This window comes from Salvia miltiorrhiza, chromosome 5 (assembly GCF_028751815.1).
Source record: "Salvia miltiorrhiza cultivar Shanhuang (shh) chromosome 5, IMPLAD_Smil_shh, whole genome shotgun sequence".
Classification (NCBI taxonomy): domain Eukaryota; kingdom Viridiplantae; phylum Streptophyta; class Magnoliopsida; order Lamiales; family Lamiaceae; genus Salvia; species Salvia miltiorrhiza.
This window is the reverse complement of record NC_080391.1, coordinates 6,243,581-6,261,141: the sequence shown is the minus strand read 5'-3', so window position 1 is coordinate 6,261,141 and position 17,561 is coordinate 6,243,581. Positions and strand designations below refer to the sequence as shown.

The following is a 17,561-nucleotide window of genomic DNA, read 5'->3' as shown; positions in this document are numbered from 1 at the left end:
CTGTCTTGTAACGGTAGTTCAACCAAATTGTTGTTCCTAATAAAAGAATCGAACGACTGCACATCTCTCAACTGGAACTGAGACCCTCTACCAACCCTTTCAGATCCGTTTCTAATAGAGTTGAAATCGCCGACAACACAGACACACACATCTTTATTCTGTTCCACCACCAAACTGATCTGATCCCATAACACAACTCTATCTGAAAAACTTTGGGGAGCGTAAATATTAACCAAACAACAATCAACATTACCTGAGAGCCATCGACCGTTAACAATTGATGCTCCCGGCAAATCCCACTGGCTCGAACTATGAAAGCGAACGTTATTCCACATTGAAAGGATTCCCCCTGATCTACCGTCCGCTTGTCTCTCTGCCACTCCCACATTATCTGATCCCCAAATTAGCTTGATGTCCATATCGCTTATCTTCCCCATTTTTGTCTCTTGGATGAAGGAAAAATCAAGGTCGTGATGTTTAACGAGCTCTCTAATTTCTCTCTTTTTCATCTTACTCCCCAGCCCTCTGATGTTGAATGAGAGCATCTTCATTTATCACTTAAAATGTTTTTCTCCCTGACCCCTGCAATCTCTCTACATTCCGCCAGCTCCTTTGCGATTTCCAAGTCCGCATGAGAGCTAATCAACCCCAGATTTTTCCCAAATTCCCATATTTTCTTCCCTTCTTCCAAGGAACTCGAAACAATTTCCATTGAAGTTTCCTCGTCTGCTTGTTCCTTTGCAAACGTTGCAGTTGATCTGTCACTGAAAAGCTCACCTTCCATCTCACTGCCCTCGATCACCCTACCTTTCTCTTTCCTTCGATCTTGTGATTTATTTGGATTCTTCTTGAGTTTGAATTGAAGAAAACGATTGGCCCCCATTTTTAAAGAAAAGTCACCTCCCACTCTTCTTTTTTGATGATTTCGATTTCCACTACCAATCCTTAGGGAATCTGCTTTTTGCTTTTCCTCAATTAGGTGAGTTTCCTTTCCAGCTTCCTTGTCCTTACTCGTCGGTGAAGTAGGCCCACAAAATTCACAAGGCTGAATTTCGCCTCCTTCTACAGTTTGCGGCAATAGTGATTCGCAGATAATTAGGCTGCTCTCTCTTGCACAATGGGCTTTGGGATCCGTTTCTTTTAGTGGGCTTATATCCACTGTTGCTTTGAGAGACTCAGCTTGAGAGCTGCTTGGGCCGAGAACAGTAGGTGAGAATTGATCTCCGTAAATCTCCCCTCCACTTTTCGAAATCTCCACCTCTGGGTTGCCAGCTGTCATTTCTTTATTCAACGTCTCCTCTAGAAACAAGCCGCCTAAAGATTGTGCCGTATCTGAGCCGTAACAAATCTTTTCGGGGTTCGAGAAGGCGGCTGCATGTCTGTTGGGAATTGAAAGCTCGGCCAACTGTGTCGTCTTCCCGCATGAACTTCCTCCGTCTCCATCGGGTGGTGAAATTTCTCCGATCTGAGCTTTTGCCGGTGACGTCGAGACCTGCTCCGCCTCCTCCTCCTCATCCGTTTCCTCCTCAAACTCCGAAACTGACTGTCCATCGTGTTCCATCGGTTGAATCTCTAATGGCAGGTCTTCAACTTCAACAATATTGATCTTAAAATGAGCACCATCGATGATGCATTCAAAACACCTATTAATGGTAACAAATCCCGTTGATAGTTGGATAAATGCAAAATCCAACCTTTTCTTAGATTTTGTATTCTCATGAATCTTGAGTAGCCTCCCCAATCGAGAGCTTGTAATCTCGAAGAACCTAGTACTCCACGCCTGCAAAGGCACCCCATGCCATCTAGTCCAAACTGTTCTTTGCGTGAAAAGGTGTTAGCACTTAGCAGTCGATTCAATAATTTATTAGTATTAAAAAAATTGAGTAGTTTTCCTAATCAATAGAAATTACATGACAGAATATAACACCAAGACGATTTAAATAAATTAAACAATGACAATTAATTGGTGCTAACTATTAATTAAATATCAATCTTTCAATCTTTTTGCAAATAAGATGTAATTTTCAAAAGGGTTAATTGCATGAAAATACACGAACTTTAGTCACTTTTTCATTCTGCACACCGACTTTGAAATTTACATTTTAAACCATAAACTTTGCATTCGTTCCATTTTTTCCTTAAAATTCACCTCCGGCCATCACAAAACCTGAGGTGGCGCCTTTTGGCGCCACGCGTATGTGACACGTCATTAATGTGTGCTGACGTGTCTTTAATTTAATACTCTCTCTCTATCTACTTCTCTCTCTCTCTCTTTCTTTTCTCTCTCTCTCTAATATTCACCTCCGTCCCCGTGCTTCCCTAGTCCCACACAACTCGAGGCCGCCGCCGCCACTGCCGCCGCACGGACCGCCGCCGAGACCCGTCTCCACGTTGCCGTAGAAGACGTAAAAGAAGCCCACAGAAGGACTCCAAACCCAAGCACTGATGCCAGCAGCAGCTTCGTTGTTCTGAAGATTTGTTTGCACGGAAAAATCTGGTAGATTGTACTGAGGCTTACTGGGGTACTTTAGGAGCAGCAGAACAATGCTAAACTCCAAGGTTTGGATTGCGAGCATTAGGTATGCCTGTGCTGCAAAGAATCAGACGAGGTCAATCATATAAATATAAAGATCCGAAGAAGGAAATACATCCTCATAATCATATTCCAAACTACGAAAGAAGTTTATTTGCTACTGACATGAAATTTGGGATCTAGATTTAGACTGTATGCTAAAAGAAGTTAGCCATTAGATTATCTGAACCACTAGAAGATTATTGTGCATGCATGTGTACTATTTTTAATATTACAGCGACGTTGATTTAAAGGGTTTTCGTTGAGAGTTAGTGCAGACGCTAGAATCCATCAAAATAGCATCTATTGAGATAGTAGGGAATTTGCTCACTGTTCAGAGAATTGGTAAAATTGGTATTGGTAGTGAAATTTGGCTCAAAGTTATGAAACTCGCGATTATGTAAGGCTGTGTAATTTCACGTTGTAGATAGTTCTTGCTAGAGTCGATATGGAAAGATATTGTACACTTGAAAAGACAATTTTTGTCATTCTTATTTTTTTGGTTGATTATAAATGGTGTTCATATTGTTGTTACAGCGTGTGTTTTTACTCCCTTTTGATGGAATGAACTTTTTAATAATCTTTTTTGTGAAGTTGATGATATCTCTTAATCTATCATCTTTTTGTTTCTTCATCAACTTTTCTCTTTTGTTAATGATCTTATCCATAGCCTGCAGTTGCTACCTTCTTGTACGGAGCTGCACACGGTGAGGGGAGGTCGCTCGACACAACTTGAAGCGGAATGCAGATGGAAATCAGTGGGTAGGCAACCTCCAATCCGAAACTCTGCAGCTGAAACCCGATGAGGGCCCTCCTCGTGTTGTTCCGAGGAAAGGGGTCGTTGTCGTTGGAGCCACACAGTGGGTCGAAAACTAGAACGTCCCAATATTCTCGACTGACATGGCTGTTGTTCGGAGAATAGCAAAGAGAATCAGCGGCAGAGGCGGCGGGCTTCCATCCGTGCAGTCTATGGCTCTTGCTCACGGTAAAGGTATGATCGAGGTGGATTGCAACCTGTTGGATACGAGTAAAGCTGGTGGCGAGGATGTGCAGCGAGCAGTCGAGTGCCTATACCGATCTTTCTCAGAACCAAAAGAAGTTTATTTGCTTCTTTGACGTCGTCTATGGCGACGTGGAGGCGGGTCTCGGCGGCGGCCCGTGTGGCGGCAGTGGTGGCGGCGGCCTCGAGCTGCGTGGGACGAGGGAAGCGCGGGGACGGAGGTGAATATTAGAAAGAGAGAGAGAAAAGAAAAAGAGAGAGAAGTAGATAGAGAGAGAGTATTAAATTAAAGACACGTCAGCACACATTAATGACGTGTCACATACGCGTGGCGCCAAAAGGCGTCACCTTAGATTTCCGATGGCCGGAGGTGAATTTTAAGGAAAAAATGGAACGAATGCAAAGTTCATGGTTTAAAATGTAAATTTCAAAGTCGGTGTGCAGAATGAAAAAGTGACTAAAGTTCGTATATTTTCATGCAATTAACCATTTTCAAAACATTTAACAATGACCTAATTTTTCTGTTTGTAGTAAATTCACATCTTTTAATTTTTTGCACGGGTTGTGAGCTAAGATTTTAGATGTGCATCCTACATCAAAATTCAAAATTGATTAGGAAGTTTTAAAGTCCAATCGATTATGTTGTGATGCTGTCGATTTTATCATCGAATATCTAAAATTACAACTTGAAATGTTGGAAGCTCCTAAATTCATCACGTCAACTTCCAATTTAATTATTCAACCGTCAAATATTTGTTTTGAAATAGACAACACAAGAGATAATTCATACTCCCTCCATTTTTTTATAAGTGTCCCATTTAGCTCATTTTTTTATTTCTCAACAAGTGTCCCATTTCAAAATTTGAGAATATATTTATGACATTTTTTCTATTTTATCCTTATTTAATACGTGTATGAATGTAATAATTAGTTGTATATATGCATTTATTATGACAATTACTAAAGTTACAAATGTAAAATATCTTATTTTATTGGTATGTGTATTTTGACGGCTGATGACATTTAATAAAAAACGGAGGAAGTATATACAATGAGATTGTGATTTAATTAGCAGTTAACTTGATAGGTTAATATCCCCATCTTTGATGCATCTGTGGGTGAAGATATTTTTGGATTCCTGTATCCAAGATTGATTGAACGACTTTGAGCATTGATTAATTATTAGACAAATCAATTTAAATTCTTATGTGTAATCTTCTTAACCGTCTATGAATACAAAATATAATACTCACTGACCAAATGCCATGCACACAGCTCGCTTGGCCATGGACTTTAAACATTCTAACTTATATAGGAGTATAATACTTCTCTGTTAAAAAACTTATATAATACTTTATTCGTCTATCAAACATCTTCCTTTTTTTTTAGTACACCCTCAACTTATATAATAATACTTTATTCGTCTGTCAAACATGACTAAATGCGTAATTCATTTTTGCCTCAAATTTCAATACATCCTCAAAATCTTAATTTCAAACACAACTTTATGATATTAAAATTCCTGGGATGGATAGACTAGGCAAGCTCATGAAGTGTAATGTCGATAAGAGATTATTTGAAGGATGAATTATAGTTTTGAGTTATGAGAGACGATGAATTTTGAAACGTGGCTTGCAAGCAAATATTCATAAGGCAGGCAACGGGGTTAATTAATTAATTTGCCAATTAAGGTCCCTAATCTAAGTGCGCGTGCACTTTGAATTTTCAAAGCAGACTAATGCCAAACTCTACGTCACACGTTCCATTTTACTCAAGTTTGGAGTATATATTAGTGAATGTGATTAATGATTATTCGTGTATTCACTATAGTTGTCCATTCTTCTTATGTTAGTTTTATACGGATTGAATTTTCTCCATTCATTCATTTCTGTTATTTGTAACCACTTCTCACATTTCTTTGTTTGTGTGAAAATCTAAAATACATTTTGTCAAATTTCAGCCACGTGTAATATCACATAGAGAAGTCTCCCGGAAAATTCGCAAGGAATCATACTTATATAATTTGACAATGTGCAGTTTTCTTGAATTTGAGAAAAAAGATAGCACGCCGCCGCCCATTGTATGGCAACCTAAGGTTTTTTTTTTTCTTGAGATACAACCTAAGTTATTTCAACTAGTTCGATTCGTGTGATAACCCGAAAAATATGTTTTTTAATAAATCAAAGAATTTGACGACGAATGTTTTGGAAAATTTTAATAGTCGTTGACCGGATATGAATATGATGCACATGGCTTTGACGGTCCCTCTAGAAGATTTGCTATTACCAACATTCAACAGCCCATAGAGATATTAGAGATGGGCCCAGAAAATGGTACATAATCGCTCCAAATCTCGATTTATATTTTGCCTTATACTTACCCTACTTCTTTCTTTCTTTATACGATTCTTTGTATAATGTGTATCAAATTATTCATCTCAATTTGTCTCTTATTAATAATGCAATGGGATGTGACCACTATATCAAATTCGGTAGCTCATAAATGAAACACTGTTTTCTTTATTTCGGCATTTTTCAAAAATATGTCCAACTAAATGTTGTTTGTGTGTTTTAGCTTAGGAATGAGGGAGGGCATAATTATAACTACGTTGTTGTGTAACACGTCTCTTTAGTTAATTGATTTATTACTAGTATACGCCCACTCGTGCGATGCACAACGGACATCGAAATCAAACGATAAATTTAAATAAATAAATATAAATAATAATAAAAATAAAATATAAACAAATACAACATATGTTTTAAAAATATAATATAATAATTAAGATCAATTACTCAATAAAATCTTGACTATAAAATTATAAATTTTCAATTTATATAAAGTGTAATGAAAATTTGCATTATGCATATTATTATATAGTATTATACATCATAATAAATATTTTCATACGCAAACATAAATAAAAAGTTGTAATTTTTTAATGAAGAGACAGAAAATAAAATATTTTATACTTTTCATAACTTATTCGTTTTAAATTCGTTTTTGATTATTTTTATACTATATTGAATTTAAGATACATATGATTATTTTTTCACGAATCAAATTTGATGACGTTTAGAAAATAAATAAAATATAATAACATAAAAAGAAAAAAAAAGTGAAAAAATTGGTGGAAGAAGAGAGAAAAAAAGAGGGAAAACATGGAGGGGAAAAACTCCTCTTTTATGTACTATATAGATAAATTGTCAATTCTCAATCTAATATTAAATTTAATTAAGACATAATAATAACAAATATGTTAATATAAAGAAATATAATTTTTTGTTCATACAAAAATTTAATAAATCTAAATCATATTTGAAATTAATTTTTTAAGATTTAATTAATTAATTATCTATAAATTTATATTAATATAAATTTCAACCTTTAAAATTTATTTTTAAGCTAAAGAGTTCTAAAATGAATAAATATAAGTCTAATCTTTTTAGTTACATTAAATTGTTATAGCAAAAAAAAAAGAAATAGAAAATATTAAAAATGATGTCTAACAATATAAAAAATAAAATAAAATAAATATTAAAAAATGAATGAAATAGAAAAAAAATTGAACGAGTTATTCAAAGAAAGGAGGTAGGAGAGAGGAGAGTATAGATGAAAGATGAGAGAGAGAAAAAAATTGTGACTTTAAATGATAATAATTTATTTAATTTAAATTTATTTTTTATAATTTTTACATCAAATTAAAGATCTTATCATTATCTTTAATTTAACATCCATATAAAATATTTTTTTATAAGTAAAAGTTGATGAATTTTAAAAAAGAATCAAAACAAAAAAATGCAAAGTAAAGAGAGAAATTTTTGTAGAAAAAATTCGTGCATGTTTTATATATATAGATTAACTAATAGATATTTAATGAGTAAATAGTGGGATAGATTGTGGGAGAGAGAATATAGTTTTTTTATAGGAGTGAGAAAAATTGGCGGTAAAATTTTACCGTTAAACTGTTCTTTTATATTATATATAGATAATAATACTTTTTTTAATGCGTTGAGATTCTCTCGCGAATAATAATTCGATTTTCATTTATATTTTCTATCATGTTATAATATCACGTTGTTTTTCTTTTTTAGTAGATAACGGTCATTTAGCAATTAAATGATTGGACTTGAGCGTATTTGAACTTTTAAAATTGAATCTATTATAGATATAAAAATGGTTGGACTTAAGCGTGTTTGAACATTTGAAATTGAATATATTGTATAATATTGGTGATTCAAAATGAAAACTAGTAGTAGTAAATGAAAACAAGAAAATATTTGGAGTGCTGCATGATAATGAAACAAGCAACGTTTTACAGCCTCGTTTTGCTGCGTGGACAGTTTCCACGACTTCCACTTTGTCAGCGTAAATATATTCAAACTAAGACTAGAAATTGAAAACAAAAACTGTGATTCGCATACAAATTCAGAAAATTGAGCTTCTAGGAGCAGTGATATGACTAAAATTGTTAATCCATTTTCCAACTTCCAACTTCTACTAACTAGCTAGCCTCTCCAACTAATTTGTTAGTACTTCTTAAATGACAAGTAAAAATGAATGAGTTTTTAAAAAGTAAATACAAAAAATTGAATATTATTCTATATCACTAAAATCGACTTATAAGTTGCTGGAGATTTGATTTGCTAAATAAAAAGGATCATTTTCAATGTATCCAAGGAAGTTGCACACATTTGAATATTTGAATGTATCACTTTCTATAATTTGAAGAAAATATCCCAAAGATAGAGCCTCCATAGCTTGACAGAGGTAACCATTGTGATATATCTCCTGATAAGAATCACACATTTAAAGAAAACATAGATCCCAAAATTAAAGTACATGCATCATACGATAAGGCATGCTCTGAATAACAGAAATACGTAGCAATAGCAGATTATTTTCCTCTTTTTTTTCTGGCAGACGAAGTTATGCAAATGATAATATAAGTGGTTGACCTGAGTGTGAGTGCATAGGCAACAGCAAAATTATTTAGACAATCACCGTGCTTCTCCAGAGAAGCACATTTCAATTTGGGTGTAATCCATTTGCATAATTTACCAGAAAACATTGAGAGGCAGCAACAAAATTAGGATTCAATACATGCTTAGAAGTGAGCAATATTGGAGAAAGAAAAGAAGCGGGTCCGGGAGGGATGTATATTTTGACGGGGATTGAGAGGGATGTCCACATCCACATTTCAGTTCCCATAGACCCTCTCTTTTGATCAATACTGTGTTTCAAATGGATAACAGAGTCATCATCCATGGAATCTTCCTCTTCGATGATCAAAGAATCTTTAGCGGCAACAGACTTGAGCATTAACCTGGACATGATTCATGTAAGACTGCACCATATTGCTCGATGATTTGCAGCAATTTGGGCATGAGTTATCTTGATTTTAGCCGGACCAGATTCTGCAGAAGATGGAAATAGGAGAAGTTGGCGGATCGGGAGTGATACCTCTGCTTGCAACAAAGAAAACCAGTGTAACAAGGATGATTAGTTACCAGAATTAACGTCGCCTTCGTTTACTTAAATTGTCTCATCATCAGAACCAAAAAGAGCAGTCGTTCTTTAATATATATTGGTTGATATTGAAGTCCTCTGTAGGGTGCGTCCCATCTGTTGAGCTATTTCCATGAAACTATGGTTGAATATCAACATCTGCCACTTCTTTGGATACCTCCACGACTTTGTGAATTCATTCAATCTCAATTTTGATGTAACCGTATTTCGTAATAACAGCCTTACAACTAGGTTCTACTATTACGGTGCTATTGCCATTCATAATTATGACACAACCACACGCCAAATCTTCCAACGCTGTGTGCGACAGGCGGTAGAGCTTGGGGCTTAAGTATGTTAGTCACTCCAATACCACCAATCCTGCTCTCAACTTTGAATCCATACTCTTGTTTAAATAATCTTGTAAATCATCTACCATAATTCCCTCGTATCTCAGGTTTAAAATATGTTTCACTCCGAATATTCTCCTCTTCAAAACCTTGCAATTGGAGCTTCCGCTTTACACGATTTAATACAGCTGCTTCTCGATTTGAGACCTCCAACTTAACACTGGATATCTTGAGATATAAGAACCTGCCAAACATTTTAGTAAATAAGGAGCTAGGGAAAACAAAAGGAAAGACATGTGTTGTTTCTATCTTGTTAAGAAAATACACATTTTGTTGGGTCTTCCAACTCACAAATTGGAACAACTGAATAGATTAAGATGTCATAAAACTGAGAACTAACTTCTTATGATAATGAACCCACAACAAATGCTATTTGTATTATCTTTTAAAATGGTATTTTAACATATCACCCTTGGGGATGGATAGTCCTTAAAGCTATACATTATGGCAACATGATAATGCAGAATCAAGTAGAAAACAATGTTGTGAAAATCGCTGGAGGCGGACGCTGAACCGCACCAATATGTGCGCCTTTGTAAGATTTTTGTGTATGCACGCCTCGTCGGCAAAAGGCGGCCGCCTCAACACGCGGATGCGATGCGAGAATGTACGAATCGGGGGATGCTCGGCAACAATTTCAAAATTTCAGACGTGATTACGCATAAACATGGATTTCAGTAATCACACCAACAAAATGCATTCAATATCATCACCATAAAAAAGAGATATAAGGCGAAGTCATCTTTCATAAATACTTTTTTTCTTGAATCTGCTTTTTCTTCTCTTCTTAATTGAAGAGGAGATGAAAAAAATGAGAACTTGAATAGACGGTAACGTCACGCCCCAATTTCAGAAGGAACAACTTGAAGTGATGTCCGGCCAAAGAAAAGGGAAAGGAGAGCAGGCGGCTTGAGGTCTGTACTGGATCCGATTGAGGTGAAGAAATCAGTCGGGGAAACAGGCCGTCGGCGGCGGCCTGCTGTTGAAACAGCAAATGTTAGAGTATTTCTATACTCTATATTGTTGACTTGTTGTCATTGTGTAGATTAGAAAGAGTGTCTCCGTGAGTTTTACTTGCTGTTTCACAATGAGTGGCTTACTGTGTTACAAGTTTTTGGAGACTCCCTAGCAGCATACACTTGCAGTTTTTTGGAGATTTTCTTGAGCTTATTTTCGGATATATATCTGATAGTTCTCCAGATTGTTTTGGAGTCCTTCTACCTAGGGTTTCTATGCTGCAAGTTTCTATCCAAGAGTTCTACTTCAACAAAACATCCTTGTGGGTTTACATATATTTTGAAGACGACGAGAACTGATGCTGCTGCTAACAAAACATCCTTGTGGGTTTACATATATTTTGAAGACGAAGAGAACTGATGCTGCTGCTACGTTTTTGTTATTCTCTTTATTGGTGAGAGTATTTTCGTGCATATTAAGAGCATACAGTTGGTGAGAGTGTACTATTATTTTACGCTTTGTTTCTTTGTAAGCGTGGGTCGTGGGTTACTTTATTCTTTTGTGCTTGCGATTGCTCCAGCCTGTTGGAGTGATTTTGTTTGTTTGGTGTTGAGCGTGGATTGAGCAGCAATCATGCTCAGGAAGTAAGTTGCTATCTTGCTTTTATTTTATTCACGTAGGTGGAGGTTTGGGAAGATATAGAAGCTAGGAAGATTGGTTCTTTGCCTGTAAGTTCTTTGTATATTTTATCATCACTAGTGAATGTTTATACTCATCACTAGTGAATGTTTATACTGGGCGTGGCCCCCCAGACGTAGGTATTTTATCACCGAACTGGGTAACCATTGTTGATGTTTTTGTGTTCTTTATTTTCTGCACGTTTCTATTTGAAGTTCTTATAAGCAGGGACGGAGCCAGGAATTAAGTTCGGGGGCGCCCCCGAGAATTTTTTTTTGGGCATTCTGTATATTTAAGGTTTTTTTTTATTAAAATACGAGCATAATACTAATAATAACTAATAATATTTTCATAGATTATATAGTTTCAATATATCACAAATTTTTTTTGGACATTTTCGTATATTTAAGACATTTTTTATTAAAAGGCAAGCATAATAATAATAATAATAATAATAACAAACAACATGTTCATAAATTATATATTTTCTATATATTACAAATTAGTTTCAATACATTATAATTTTTTTTAGCATTTCATACATATTAGACATTTTTTATTAAAAGACAAGTATATATAATAATAATAATAATAACAAACAATATTTCATAGATTATATAGTTTTAAATAACAGAATTATCCTTAAATTAAGTATATATGAGAGAATATAATAACCAAATACTCTTTTATAAAACAAAATTATTTTATAATAGGTATAAACATATATCTATATATATTTTAAATTTATTTTTTTTAAAAACTCAAAATTTGGGAGGGGGCTCTAGCCCCCCTGGCTCCGTCCCTGCTTATAAGTGTTCTAACTTCCTATGCATGTGAGGCATGCATATGAATTGTGGATAGGTATTTTTTCAGCAGAGATGCTATAGAGATGATGGTGCAGCTGCCGAATGAGATGGACTGAGTGGACTAGTTTGTGCGTGAGTAAAGAAGAAATGAGTGAAGGGTTTGGACTCATTTCATGGGCCTATTTTACAAATGATGGGTGCATTTCCTTTTATCCCTCCAAATAGATGAATTATATTATGATGATATTTAAGTGAATTTTAAAAATATTTAAAATTAAAATAATAAAATTGAAAATTACTCCATTTTTACTGAGTCATTTCTATTAACATAAAAAATTTAGCCATTTTTATTAAATCATCTCTCTCTCTCTCTCTCTCTATAAAACGTGGCATTACTAAAAATGAAATTCAATGGAATTGACTAGCCATTGTATATAAATTATAAATATATAAGTGATGATGAAAAATTTAATTTAAAGTTATGGTGTTTTTTCTTTAAGGTATAAGAAAGGGATAAATATTATTTACCATCTTATACCTTATTTGTTTTGACATAATAAAAAATTCGAACTATAAATTTTGAATAACTTTTTTTTTTTGGATAATGTATAATTTTATATTTAAGAGATGATATTATAATTTTATGTCACCTTATAAAAAATAAGATAAATATATATAATTCAAAATAAAATATAAAAATGCAATTTTTAATTTAAATAATAAATTTATGACTTATTATATTAATCCTCTGTTTAGATGAATGAAAAACAAATACCTACTTGTACTACAACAAATTTTGTTAAGACCCGAAACATTTTAGCCTTTTAGGCCTTGATGTTGTTGGGTTGGAGAGTTGGAGTTGATCCCATGTGTAAATTGAAGTGGTATCAAACAATTGCTCCTACTCTATCTAGCTCAAAAAATAAATTAAAATCATAATAATATATGTCTCCCGCTCAAAATAAGAAAGCCATTTGTACGATCACAATTCGGAATTGCTTCATTATTTCATCTCTCGCTCTCATATTACAGGCACAAAAACTGAGCACTGCGTACTTAGCTGAAGAATAGGGCAGGCGACGTTCACAATGTCGGCGGCAAAAGCGAGCGCGAAACGAGTTTCCGAGTCGGAGAATTTGAAGGATCGGCGAAAGAGAGTCGTTGTTGAAGATGATTTTGATGCTGCCATCTCTGAGTAAGCATTTCGCAAGGGAGTCTTCTTCTTAGCTGATTTACTATAGTTTTATCACCAAATATACTGTCAAAAGTGTTGCTGAAGGTCTCTTCTAAGTGTAGTGAAATTAAAGGTGTTTTGAGCGCTCTTCAGCAGATCAAGGAGAAGGCGCAGAAAGATGGTCAGAAGAAGAACGAAGAGACAATTTCTAGGTGAAAAACTCCGGAACTTTTTTGTGATCTAGGCTGAATTTAGATGTGTGTCGTTTGATGATCCTTCAGAAAGTAATTTAAATTAAGTTACGCTTAGCTCAAACTGATGTTAATTTTATAAAATTCACAAGTTCGATTGGGGATTTACCTTATGTTGTGTATCTGAAACTGATGACCTTACTTTAGCTGAACTTAAAATATTCTACAATTTATAGGATCATTATGCATCGAACGACTATGAGATGTGAAATGTGTAGAGTTGCTACCGAGTCCTTTAACTCGTTTTGGTCTGGTGTTGTAAATGTTATGTATAAACAAACTGCATAGGATCGAAAACATTTGAAGTTACTTGTTCAATTTCAGTAATCTAATGAGTTCTAGTATGTTTGTGTACTAGGATACTTCCCCCGTATAGCTCGCAAACAGATAGTTGATGGAAATCCGGGGTGGATTATCAGTCAATTGAAAGAATGAAACTCATTCTCATTCATAATCAGTTTCATTTCTTCATATTAATGTAGATAAATGGACTCATTTTCTAGAATTTGGTAGTGAGGAGATAAGCAAGCAAGAAGGCTTCTGCAAGTGTTATTTTCCTTTTGAATTAATTATGGCACGAGGCTCATACTGTTACTGAGACAAGGAGTAATAGGCAGTTCAATCAACTTCTGATTTTCTGATTACAGTGTTTCTTCAGAGATCAAATCTAGTTTGGATGAGTTGAAATCAAAACTTGAGAAAGAAAGGTGAGATGAATATTATTTGGGCAGTCACGTTGTCATCATAATTTTCTGGTTATTGTTATTGCCTGGTTGAACTCAAGTATCCTTCTTCATAATATTTGACAGGCAAAGCTTAGCTAAAGGTCTCTTGAAGAGCTCAAAAGAGGTCCTGACGTGTAGTAGCATACAAAAGAGAACTATTTGGATATTGTTAATACCTTACCACTTCCCATCATTGAGACTTTAACTGGATGTATTTGCATCTGTGTAGTGTGAAAATTTACTGAAGAGTGAGGCTGCCAAGTTCCAAGAAGTTTATGAAAAACTCTGCAAGGAAAAATCTTCATATCTGCAAGGTTTGAAAGGTAATCTTCCTACATCTTCTGTCTTTAGCCTATTCCTTATCTAGTCAGAGCTAGGTATTATGCTTGATTAGTAACTTCTAAGTTCAGATTTTAGATGATTGGGAGCACTGGATGCAGGGATTTTGGCAGCATAGCTACCTATATATAGCATTACCTGAAACATTATTTGATGCTATCTTCAACTTGGGTATTGACAGATGTAATTTCCAAGTATGAAGAGGACAAGGAAAAGTTATCCCTGCGATACGAACAAATGAGTGAGCAAAGGAAACTCCATCATATTTCCCAATGTACATATTGAGATTGAGAACATCTTAGAATAATTTCTAAGAATCGGTTACAGGGAAGAAAGAGAAGAATATGATATCCGAAGTGGAGAAAGCAAATGCAGCAAGAATAGCTCAACTGGAGGAATCCCTCAAGAAGAAGAAACAGGTGAAATAAATGTTCTTGCCTTCTGCTATGCTCTTTGACACCTTAGATTCTAGAATGAGCTATCAATGGCATGTTTTTTTCGTGAGCAGGATGATAAGACCTTCAACATTCTGAGAAAGTCACTGGACTCGTTTCTTGGAAGTGCTTCAGATGAGGACTTCCCTACTGATGAGTGATGACTGAGATTTTTCTGAAGTTAATTGGAAATATCACTTCTATTGATGCATGCTGAAAAGCAATATGTAGTGACCTTTTTATGTATAGCAATTGTGAATCTTCTGAAAACTCTTCTCTCATGAACGAGTACTTTCTCAGTTTATTATCTTCATCTGCTGGATTTGTGCAAGCCTGTTATAGAGAACTTGTTGAATTTTAGCAATTACCATTCTTGCTCATATGGATGTGTTTGCTTGGAAAGAAAATGCGCTAGTTACACAAACTAGCACAATTGGTATTTTGTGTACAATTCAGCTTCACAATTACTTCTGCTCAACAAAACTTTACAATCACTATTTTTTGATGCACACAAAGTAATTGAGTAAAGTTATGATTTGTGTGCATCAACAAATACTAATTGTGAAGTAAGAAAAATAGGCTCTTAAAAGTATGTGATAGATTACACCACCTTTAATCATTTGTAAAATAATATAGTTAAATTTTAAAATTTGCAAATAGAGTGAATCTCATGTCAGATAATTACAAAGTCTAATTTTGACAGTAGGGTATGCAGTGAGACATAGAAAGTGGACTCAAGGATCTCATTCGCGTATCCTCTCAAGCTTCCAATCCATTATCTGCCCCTTTGTTCATACGAAGATGTGGCACCCTCTCCAGTTTGCTAAATTTAAGGCTAAGCTTATTTTAAAAAATTTATAAGTTTTTTGGAGCTTATAAGATGTAATTTCTTAAGAGGTTATAAATTGTCAAAGTATTTGGATAATTAAGCTTATAAGTTATAAGCTAGAGAGATAACTTTTCGTTAGAAGTAAATTAAAAATCTTTGATAGAGAGATAAAATTAGAATGATATATGATGAAAATAAAAAAAAATCATAATTGAGTTATTTTTATAAAATAAATATTTCTTAGTATAAGATATGAGAAAATAAGTTGGGGTAAAAGAACTTATTTTTTGTAGAGCTAGCTTATAAGCTCTTAGAGCTTATTTTCACAACTTATAAGCTTTTTAGAAATTTATTTTACCAAACAACTTTGAAGTAGCTTATAAACACCTAAACAACTTATAAGTTGTTTTAAAGAGCTTATAAGCTTGGCCAAACACCGTTTAAGACGAGACACATTTGGAAGCCTCGATAAAAAAACATGACCTAGTCAAGACTACGTATGTCTAAATATAATTATCAATACTAGATTGCATATAAAAACAATTAACAACATATGTAGGTGAAGCGCCGTACACACACAACCTATAGCCAAGCCAGGTAGTTGAACTGATAATAAGTGACGACACAAAAAATGATTCACCTCTATTTAAATAGCTTCCTAAATCAATATATGTACATCAACACTACAATGTATGAGAAGATCACAATTTAATTAACGCTAATATAAATCTTCATGACACAACCCTCAATAATTCAAACAACACGTAATTAATTTTTAAATACACCGTAACTAAGTATGGTAATAATTTAAAAGGAGAAAATATTGGGGAGTTCACGAAAACGCCCCAAATGGCGTAACATATGGGGTGGCTACCATTAGGTTACCTAGAGATTGACCCTCCAACTCAAAATATAAACTCCCACTCATCTGCCTTTCCTAACTCATCTTCTCCTTCTTTAATATCCACACAAATCTTACCAAAAAAAATAAAACCATTAAAATTTTTGTTGCAACAAGAAGCAGTGAAAGCTAGTATGAGTTTGTCCAAGAACATCCCAATCTTGGTGCTGAGGCTGGTGGCGTTGGCAGCCTCCGTTTCAGCAACGGCGGTGATGGTCACTAGCAATGACTCGGCCACCGTCTTCAACATGAAATTCGAAGCCAAATACACCAACTCTCCCACGTTCAAGTCAGTGATCGATTAGTTCATCGTCACACAACATATATATACATTCAATATAGTTTAATTAGATGGTTAATTGTTGCAGGTACTTCGTATTGATGAATGCAGTTGCAGCTGGCTACAGCCTTATATTGCTCTTCTTCCCTTCAAAGAACTCATGCGGCCATTTCATCTTGGTTCTGGATTTGGTAAGCATATATAATTAAGATTAATTTTGCAATTTGGATAAAGATATATGAGTTAATGTGTGTGATATATATGTTGAAGCAGATGATATTAGTGTTGCTGGATTCGAGCATATCGGCATGTTTGGCGATAGGGCAGGTGGGGAAGAAAGGGAACAGCCATGCAGGGTGGCTGCCAATTTGCGACCAAGTGCCTAAGTTTTGTGATCATGTGACTGGAGCTATGGTTGCTGCTTTCGCAGCTCTACTCGCTTATTTCCTCATACTTCTCTACTCCATTCATAATCTTATGAATCTTTTCACTCTCACCAACACTTAATTTTTCTTTTCTTTTCTTTCACCATGTTGTTGGCTTTCTTCATTCAGAATTACCATGTATGGAACTATGGAAGGCAATATAATCATTATATATATACGTGTAACGCCAATTTCTATTTATTCAAGTCACATTATCATGTTTCAATCTCAATATCTTCTTTTAAGAAATCGCTATTTCTCGCTTGCTCATA

At 34.7% G+C, this 17,561-nt stretch overlaps 2 protein-coding genes across 3 annotated transcripts; both read left to right on the top strand.

The window, feature by feature from the left end:
• Positions 1–11,912: 11,912 nt before the first annotated feature.
• On the top strand, positions 11,913–15,167 carry LOC130985514 (uncharacterized). 2 transcript variants are annotated; one of them, XM_057908516.1, is made up of 9 exons: positions 11,913–12,063; positions 12,964–13,126; positions 13,228–13,317; positions 14,004–14,063; positions 14,166–14,205; positions 14,311–14,404; positions 14,602–14,661; positions 14,748–14,839; positions 14,929–15,167. In XM_057908516.1, exons 2-9 carry the CDS (start codon positions 13,020–13,022, stop codon positions 15,013–15,015), a joined length of 630 nt encoding a protein of 209 aa, XP_057764499.1. In that variant the 5' UTR covers positions 11,913–12,063; positions 12,964–13,019; the 3' UTR covers positions 15,016–15,167. The 2 variants fall into 2 exon arrangements, with proteins under 2 accessions (XP_057764499.1, XP_057764498.1); XM_057908515.1 differs by having other exon boundaries at positions 11,913–12,128.
• A 1,227-nt stretch (positions 15,168–16,394) lies between these two features.
• On the top strand, positions 16,395–17,521 carry LOC130985513 (CASP-like protein 1C1). Its single transcript, XM_057908514.1, has 3 exons — positions 16,395–16,873; positions 16,953–17,055; positions 17,138–17,521. Exons 1-3 carry the CDS (start codon positions 16,545–16,547, stop codon positions 17,369–17,371), a joined length of 666 nt encoding a protein of 221 aa, XP_057764497.1. The 5' UTR covers positions 16,395–16,544; the 3' UTR covers positions 17,372–17,521.
• Positions 17,522–17,561: the final 40 nt, after the last annotated feature.